General features: G+C 60.7%; 1 protein-coding gene across 2 annotated transcripts; it reads right to left on the bottom strand.

The window, feature by feature from the left end:
- Positions 1-229: 229 nt before the first annotated feature.
- On the bottom strand, positions 230-8,054 carry LOC135324818 (maestro heat-like repeat-containing protein family member 7). Of its 2 annotated transcripts, XM_064501781.1 has the most exons (11): positions 6,812-8,054; positions 6,126-6,316; positions 5,900-6,037; positions 5,198-5,312; positions 4,569-4,706; positions 3,563-3,739; positions 2,947-3,102; positions 1,823-1,924; positions 1,282-1,384; positions 901-960; positions 230-603 (listed from the first exon to the last, which is right to left on the bottom strand). In XM_064501781.1, exons 1-11 carry the CDS (start codon positions 6,944-6,946, stop codon positions 413-415), a joined length of 1,506 nt encoding a protein of 501 aa, XP_064357851.1. In that variant the 5' UTR covers positions 6,947-8,054; the 3' UTR covers positions 230-412. The 2 variants fall into 2 exon arrangements, with proteins under 2 accessions (XP_064357851.1, XP_064357852.1); XM_064501782.1 differs by lacking the exon at positions 1,282-1,384 and having other exon boundaries at positions 465-603.
- Positions 8,055-8,916: the final 862 nt, after the last annotated feature.

The raw sequence follows: 8,916 nt of genomic DNA, 5'->3' as shown, positions 1-8,916 counted from the left end.
TAGCCAAGGAGAAGGAGACCTTCAGAATGAATTCACAGAGTAGCCCCAACACACAGTTTCCCTCGGGGAACGGGATGTCACAAGCCTGAAGAGTGTTGGTGAGCTAGAGGTCTGGCAGCAAAGAGGTCTGGCTCACCAAGCTGCCACAAGAGGCCAGTAGGAGCCTGCCTGGAGGAACAAACATTAAAAAAAAAAACGCAGAAGGAAGCAAAAAACCCAGAGCAGAACATAATGTGAGGAATTTTATTATAACCTCTGAACTAATTGCTGCTCAGAAATCCCCTTGGTCTATTTCATTCTGCCCATCAGGCCTGAGGGGTGAACTGCAGCAGATGCCCAGAATGACCCAGACTGTTCTGCCTGCTCAGGAGGTCACCAATGGAAGGGCACCGTGGGCCTGGGACTGTCATCCTCATTCTCCTCGAGAAGAGCCGTTTCCCAGAGGGTGGTTCCACCTCTCCCGTGCTCTCTGGAGCCAGCAGCGCAGGGCCTGCAGGTTCCAGCCTGATGGTGACTGTTTCCTTGGAGTTCTCAAGATGAGGATGGTCTGAGTGGCCAGGGAACAGATGGAGGGCTGGATGTCATTCTCCAAGGGCCGAAGGACTGAGACATAAAGAAACAGAGCAGCGATGAAACCCATCTATCTGCAGAGACATCCCCCCGCCCCGCCCCAGGCATACCCTCCAGACGGTGCCAGCCCTGCCCAGCTCTTCCCAAGCAGTTGGGGCAAATGCACCAACTGGAAGTTGCTGCTCAGGAGTGCCCCCAAATGCCCCTGACGTTTTCCTCTGCCCCAGAAATATTTCCCTGTAACAGGCCACGGCACTGCAGTACACTGCCCACGCTCTGCCTCCCTTGCCCTCTGCCGACCGCTGCCAGCACGGCACTGCTCTTACTCACCGTTGCAGATATCCCGCAGCATCTCCTCCCTTGGGTTCTTCAAGCGTCGCCCGGCAAGCCCTAGGCACACAGCAGCCTTCACACCTGACGCTCCCCAGCACGCTCGCCGCAGCACAGCTCCCCGCCGGCCCTGCCAGCTTCGCGACACACCCTCCTCCCCTTTGGCGGGGCTGACCCCAGGGAAGTACAGTAGCCGATGGGGGAGGTTTGGGGGCTGGGGTGGGAACGAGCAAGTCTCCCGTCCACCCAGCGGGGCTCCTGCAAGCCCAGGCCCTGCACCAGGCAGTCTGGGCCCTGGCAGCCACAGGGCTTGCTGCCGGGCAGGGGCAGCTGGGCCTAGGAGCAAGTTGCAAACAGAGACACCCCGGGGGTGTGGCTCACCAAGGAACCTCACGGCCACCTCTCGCAGGGATGCCTGAGAGTCCTCCAAGTACGGCAGGCTCTGACACAGGTAGTCTTCCACTTGGCTCCTGCCTCTCGCCAGCTGCAGAGAGCACGGGGCTGCCACAGACCTTCCCCAAACAGCCGGGCTAAGCCCTGCTCCCCGCACCTCCTCCCTTTCCCTTCTGGGCATCAGGGCACGGGCATCTCCCAGCCAGGAGCCACGTGGGGTTGAGGTTTGGAGAGAGCAGCAGGCAGAGTGTGGCCCGGGGGTGCTGAGAACCCTGTGTGCTGCCAAGGCCCAGGTGGGCCAGGGTATCCCTCAGCAAACTGGCAGGAGGTCAGGGAGAAGAGAGGAGCCTGCCAAAGAGCCCACCAGGGTGATGAGCTTGAGGAACGGGATCAAGTATGCAGGTGCAGGCTGTGGGCTTGGGGCTGGAGCAGTGCAGGAGAGGCGCAGCTGCCTACCCCAGGCATGGCTGTGTGTGTGGGGGGCAGGCCTTGTCCAGCCTGGGCCCTGGGCCTGTGGAGCGCTCCTTACCAAGAACTCGGCAATCCTCCATGTCTGCTTTGTCTGGGTCAGGTCCCTGAGCTGTGCCCACTTCAGGCACGCTGCAGCGGCAACGAGGGCTTCCCAGGAGGCCTGCACAGACAGCAGCAGAGACCGAGAGATGGCAGCACAGTCTGGGGGAGGAGGCCTGCTGTCCCCCTCACCTTGGCTTGGCTCTGCCCCTTTCCCAGCCCATTGCGGGAAGATGCAGCAGCAGGGGCAGAGTCTCAAGAGGGTTCAATGTGCCCTGTGGCATGTCCTGTGGGAATTCGCCAGCAGCACACCTGGCTCCACATGCTGCTCTGTCACCGCTCCCTCATGCCCAGGCTCCAGCTGGCCAGAGCCTTGAGCCCAGGATAGCGGGCCAGTCACCTGCCCTGACTGCATCTCCCTTTGGGTGACTTGTCCCTATCCCGGCTGGGGTTCCTGGGGGGTGGGCTGGCTGGCTCTCTCAAGCCCTTGCAGGTGCTGCACCTCTCTGCACCGCCCCTCTGCATCACTGGCCTAATGCAGGCTGAGCGTAGTGAGAAGGATTTGTGTTCCCAGGGGGGAATCATGCCCTTAGGGAGCTGGGGCATGCCCTGGCCCAGGCATTTGGGCGGGTCTTGAGGGCAGCATTGGTGGACAGGGATGGAGGGTCAAGGGCCTGGCCTCAGACCCCTGTGAGGACAGCTGGGAAGCCTGTAGGGAGTCACATGCTCAGGCCTTTGTGGGCGCAGGCTGCTGCTGAGTCCTGTTGGAGCAGGTAGGGCAGGTCTGGGAAACGTCCATGCCCAGTTTCTCAGACCCTGTCAGCTCTGGGTCAGCAGGAACTCTTCCTGTGGGCTGCACTGGAGGAGGGCCGTATGGAGGGAGCAGGGCTGGAAGGGGCCCCCGGCCCTCTGTGCCTGTCTGAGCAGCAGGAGGCAAGGAGGGAGGACGGAAGCCATGGGGTGGGCCTGGTGCAAGGAAGGAGGGCAGCTCTTCCCTGCCCTCAGGGACGCAGGCTGTTGGGGCCCAGTGTGACACACTCACAGAGTCCAGTTGTCAGCAGCCCTTGCCCCTGATGCTCAGGCCCACCCATGTGATGCCAGCAGGCCCATCCCCGCATCACCGGTGAGGTTTGAAATCTATACCTTGGCCACACTCTGGGTCTCGTCATTCACGTGGAAGAACAGCGGGAGCAGGCACCTACGCACTTTCTTCTGCATCTGCTTCCTGCTGCTCCCCTCCACAAGCTCCATCACCTCTTTGAAGCGGCAGATGGAGAGCTCTCGCACCTGGCTGGATTCCTGGGAGGAGGGAGGAGGGTGGGACCTCAGCAAGGGCTCCTGCCTGCCCACGGTGAGCAACAGCATTAGCTTGTACCCAGCCAGCCATGTCAGGAGCTCCCCCAGGGGATGGGCTGAGGAGGAGGCTGGGCTGGCCCTCCACCATGACTCCTGGACACACACCACCTGCTCAAGGCGGTGGTGAGAGCATGTGGTCCTGCCTGGCAGGAGCCACTGAAGAAGCCCCCTTGGATTTGAAAGCACCTGCGCCCTGCACAGGGCACTCGGAGCACCCATTGATGTAAACCTGTCAGGGAGAAGTTGTGGCACACTGCAGAGGCCATAAGCCATGCCACACGAGCCCAGAGAAGCTGGGAGTGGCGAAGGCCCTGCCTGAGTGCTGCACACAGGGCTGGGCTGAAGGGCGGTTGTCATTAGAGAGTGCTCATCTGCAGGGCTCAGGCTCCCACACCAGCCTTACGTCATCAAAGAGTGGCATGAGCTTCTCCGCCAGCTGCAGAGCGATGGGGCCCACTGCCGCCCTGTCCATATGGCGGATCACGTTGCCAGAGACAACCAGGGCCTTCATGCTGATGTCTGTGTTGGCCCCCTGCAGCACCTCCATGAGGTCTGGCAGCAGACCCTGCATTTTTCTGACCTGTAGGCAACACAGAATCTCCTGTCTGTGAAGCAATGAAAGCCCACATGGGCAAGACGGCTCTGGTTATTAAACGCCAGCCTCCTGTCTTGCTCTCCCACTGGGGGCACAGGAGTCACTGCAGCAGCCTCCTGGCAGGCAGTGGTTACTGGCGCACTGCTGCGGCTGTGGGCAGAGCAGGGAGCAGGGCAGGAGGACAGGACAGCAAACGCTCCTGCGCACCTGAACGGCTGCGCCCTCTTCTGACACGCCAGAGTGGGCAGATTGGTTAGCAGCCCTCTACGCTCGGAAATTCCCCAGGCAGTGGCCAGTCCCCACCCTGGCAGGCTCATTTTGCGTCAGAGCCCAGTGCCCCACTGCCAGGGCTCTGTGGACACCTGCTGGTTGTGCACTGCAGGGTGCAGCGCCGGGCAGCTGAGATCTCCAAGCTGACTTTGAGCATGCTGTGACCCTTGACAACAGAGGGCCGCTGCCACAAGCCCCAGGGTCAGCCCACTGCCTTGGAATGGCCCTGGGCTCTGGCTCACCTTCCCCTTCTCAGGGGGATGCTTATTCTGGGGACAGCACTCCCCCGACTGCGGCAGCTGGCAGCTGGCTTTCTTGGGGCCGGGCACAGCCTGCTGCCGGCCACAGCTGGGATGTGCCAGGAGTGCACAGCCAAGAGCCTGGTCTGAAGGACGTGAGGGCTGACAAGGGGGTCAGCGAGGGAAACTGCAGCAACTACTAGGCTTCCTGATTCTCAGGAAAGGCCAAGCACTGCATTACCCCCTGCCTCCTTGGCAGCCCCAGGCTGCCCGCATGGCTTCACCTGGCTCAGGACCATGCTCACCATCTCCGGTCTCTCGGAAAGCGTCATGAGGCCTCTGAGCACCAGCGAGCGCATCACCAGGCCTTGAGACCTCAGATACTTCTGGAGGAGGTACAGGACACAGCAGTCCACGGTTTTAAGCTCTGCACAGCTCAGCAGCTGAAACACACACAGCAGTGAGAGACTGGCAGAGCCTGCAGCACTCTCTGCCCCATGCAGCTCCTGCTTTCAACTGACAGCTCACGGCCGGGGCCCCAGGCCCAGACAAAGCCTGTTGTGGAGGCGGCAGAGGTTGTGGAGGGCCCACAGGGACACCCTTAGGCCCTGTGCCTCACGGCACACAGCACAGATGCCTTGCTTGCTCTTTCTGGCCTCTGAACCACCTGCCGCTTGTGCCCTCTTGTTGCCTGGTCCCCTGCTCTCTTGCCTCGGAGGAGCCGTGGACTATCAAGAGCTGGCACAGAGGAGGCACGAAATGTGGGTGGTTACAGGTGTTGCCATGGTCCAGACGGGCCAAGGCCAGGCGTACTACTAGCGGCGCACCCGCTGGCCCAGCTCCATTGGCTGGCATCCCACCGCCCAGCCATGCCTGCAAGAGAGGGGAGCGTTCCGAGGCATCTCAGAGGGGCACTGCTTGCCACCAGGCCTACCTCAACAAAGAAGGCCATGGCAGTGACTTCCTGTACTTTGTCCCCTTTGCTGAGAAGTGTTTCCAGCTGGTGGAAGATCCAGGAACACTGCTGAACTGGGTTTGTCCTCATCTGTCTAACAGGGGGAAGAAAGCACCAGCAGTAGTGAGCTTGGCAGGCAAACCTCTTCCGGGATCGCACGGCCTACTCCAGCCAGTACCGCACAGGCCAGGACTCAGCTGCAGCTTCTGTAGCCTTTGCTTATGGAGCAGGGGTCTTTTGCCAACACACCTCCCCACTGGAAAGTCAGTGTCCAGCACCGTTAGGCTCCTTTGGGTGGATGACTGGAAAAACACCCTTGCTGTGCTAAAGCCTTGCTCTCTTGCCCTCTTTGGAGCCTCATCCTCCTGGGATGTCCCCATGTGCGCTTGTGCACCTTGCATCTTTCCTTCTGCTCTAGCACACTGTCCTTGTGGAGGCCCCTGCGGGGGCCCCGCGGTGGGCCTGCATGCAGACAGGCCTGCGGTGCTCCCTGGGGCATGCATCCAGTCCCCAAGGGCAGGGTGCTCGAGGTCTACAGGATGTTCCTGGTGCTGCCACTTATCGTCTCCCACACCCAGTAACACTGGCTCCTCTAGCCGCAGCTTTCAAAGCTGGGCAGCAAAGAAGCCCCGTCTCCAGGAAAGCAAGGCTGAGGGAGTGCTGGGCAAAAGGGTCTCTCACCTGGCCAGCAAACTGATTCCGCTGTGGTGAGTCTCAGCTCTGAGAAGCAGGTCCCAGCCGCCCCTCTTCTGGATGAAGAGGACCTGCTCCTCGTAGCCAGCGCAGCAGAGCAGAGCTTTCATGGCCTGCACTGCAGACCTGCGTGTGGAGCAAAGCCCAGTCACGCTCAGAGCCCAGAGCCCTGGCTGAGGGCGCATGGGAAAGGCAAGAGGGCTGGGTGGAGCACCTGACAGGGCTGGCTGGAGAAGGCTGATCCCCTGGGCAGCATTTCCTCCAGCAGACACTGCCGTCCTCCGGTAGGAACGCTGCAGCGAATGACATCTGCAAGAGCAGTGCCATGTAGAGCTGGGGGAAGAGCGCTGTTACCCTCTGCTGGCAGGTGGGCTGCTGAAGGATCTCATGCAGTGCCTTGGTTGCCTGCAGAAAACACCTGGCGATAGCTCTCACTGCAAAGACATTGCTGTGGCAGTGCCTAGGCCCTTGGGGTACCCATGGGGTGAGGCTCCAGCATTGCCCTGGGCCTCAGGAGACACAGCTGGAGACTGCAGCCTGGCTGCCAGGCCATGGCCACGTCAGCGGCAGCCCTCTGGGCTCCACTCCCACATGTAACATGGGCACAACGACCCCTCCTGCATCAGTGTGGCATGCCTTATGTATCCTGCACACCATCCTGGGTGTCCGGTCTCAGGCTTTGTAGCCTGCTCAGGCTGTGCAGTGGCCATGCCCCTGCCCCTGCCCCAGCGCTGGCCCAGACCCCAGCCGCTGCCCCGCCTCTGTCCCAGTCCATGCCACTGTCCCTTCCCCTTCCCCTGCTCCTGCCCCTGCCCCTGCCTCTGACCCCATCCCCGTCCAGCCCCTCCCCTGAGGCAAGCACAGCCCTGAGGGCCATCGAGGCCTCATGCAGTAACTCACAGCAAAGGGGAGGATGCAGGTGTCATCTGGGACAACTCTGAACTGCTTGAGCAGTAGCCGGTCCTCCAGGATGCTGAGCAGCTTCCTCAGCACTTTGTCCAAAAACCTGGGCAGGCATACCATCACCTCCCACATGGCCGTGGCAATGCTGCAGGCCCAGAGCGTCCAGTCGGCAGAGCTGCCTCGGCCACAGCTCTGTAGCTTGAGCAAGTCCCAGAGGAGCCAGGCTGCGGCTCTGGCCCTACCCACTCCACCCTTGCTTGGATTCCTGTTGGGCCTGGTGAGCCCCACCTGGGCAAGCAGGAGACAGCTGAGCCCATGTTCACTGTGGGGCAGGAGTGCGGCTCTGTGGCTGGTGTGGTCAGCTCTGGCTGCTGTGGGCCTGTGGCAGATGCCAGAAAGGGGCTGGAAAGCATGGCGGGGGTTAGAGCCCTGCCCTTTGGGGATAGCCTGCAGTCTTACTTGGGTCTGGCAACGAGAGGGTCTTTGGGCACCCTCCCCACGTGGAACAAGGCCTCAAGGCTGCTGGGGCCTGTACCTGTCACATGGTGGGGAGCAGTTCAACAGGCTTATGACCACCTCATGGGGGTACAGGTGGGTCAGCAGGAGAAGCAGTAAGTCCAGGCTGTGCCGGGCTGACCCCGTGGTGATGCACATCAGGTTTTCATAGATGCACCTCATGATCTTTGGCACCTGGAGAGCACACAGGTGAGAAGGAGGGCAGCCGAGGAAAACGAGGCTGAGAACTGCTACTTCCCTTCGCATCACTCTTTGCTGGCTTCAGATGGTGCTGTGTGCCCGAGAGAGCTGAAGCGGAAGGGAGGGACAGCCCTTCAAAGGGCTCAAGTGCAGGGCAATCCAGCCACAGGCTGCTTACGTTCTTCAGCCAGGAGGCGGGGTCCATCATGGCCACATCCAGCATGCTGGTAGCCACCTGCGCGTCAAAGATGCTGGAGTCTCTCATGCCCTCAATGGCTGTTAGGACGATGTCTGTCCTCTCCGAGGGCTGGAGGTATTTTCCAAACATCTATGGGAGGAAGGAGAGGAGGGAAGACGTGACACTGAGCACCATGATGGCGCTGCTTAGCCGAGCAGGGAGAGCAGCTCTGGAGCAGGGGCAGTGCTGGCAACTGGCTGCAAAGCTGGAAGGAGGGGCTGCAGTGCCTGCCCTGTGGAGGATGAGAACAGAGGGCCACCAGGAGCGGGGAGCAGAGCGGGCATCAGGGGCACCGGCCACTGACCCAACAGAGTCCAGGAGGGCTGGAGCAGCTGTGGTGACGCTGGAGTGCAGCCTTCAGATATTGCCTGCTCAGGGACAGTGGGAACCCTCTCACCAGGGACGGTGAGGCCACATCAGCCCCACTGATTCTGAATCCATTTGCTCACACAGGTGTCCTGCTGATGCCATGGCCAAGAGTCCCAGCCAGGGAGGCACTCATTACCGTGGTGATATGGCTGGTGCTGTTGGACAAAGCAAGCCAGAAGCCAGTGTGCTCAGCTTTCCATTGCCTTTGGAGCTGTGCCTGCTCTGGATCATCGTCTGCCAGCTTCTTGCCTAGACAGGAGGGAAAACACAGAGCAGTCAAGAAGAAAAACAAAGAAGGCGCGCTGGAGCACAGTCGGTAGATGAAGGGAACCTGTTATCCCCTCACACTGCGGTCTGGCAAGTGCCGAGCAGAACACAGCATCCAGCGCTGGGGCCCCCAGGGCAAGAAAGACATCAACAAAATGGAGCAAGTTCAGCAGACGGCCACCAAGGTGGTTGGGGCTGGAGCACTTGCCCAGGCTGAGGGAATGGGGCTTGTTCAGCCTGGAGAAGAGAATGTCTGGGTGGAGGGGGGAAAGGACGACCTCATAGCAGCCTTCCAGGACTTACGAAGGCCCTATCAAGAAGACCCGTTCACAGTGGTGTGTGGTGGGATGATGAGACAGTGGGGGTAAGCTGAAGCACGAGAGGTTGGGACTGGATAGAAGCAGCAGCTTTTTGCCCACGAGGACAGGCAAGCATTGGAGCAGGTTGCCCAGAGAAGCTGTGCAGCTAGACCCTTGGCGGGGGTTGCAACCCAAGTGGATAAAGCCCTGATCAACCTGGTCTGACAGCCTAG

The sequence above is a fragment of the Dromaius novaehollandiae genome, chromosome Z (assembly GCF_036370855.1).
Source record: "Dromaius novaehollandiae isolate bDroNov1 chromosome Z, bDroNov1.hap1, whole genome shotgun sequence".
NCBI lineage: Eukaryota > Metazoa > Chordata > Aves > Casuariiformes > Dromaiidae > Dromaius > Dromaius novaehollandiae.
The sequence above is the reverse complement of the archived record's forward strand: the minus strand, read 5'-3'. Positions and strand labels throughout refer to the sequence as shown.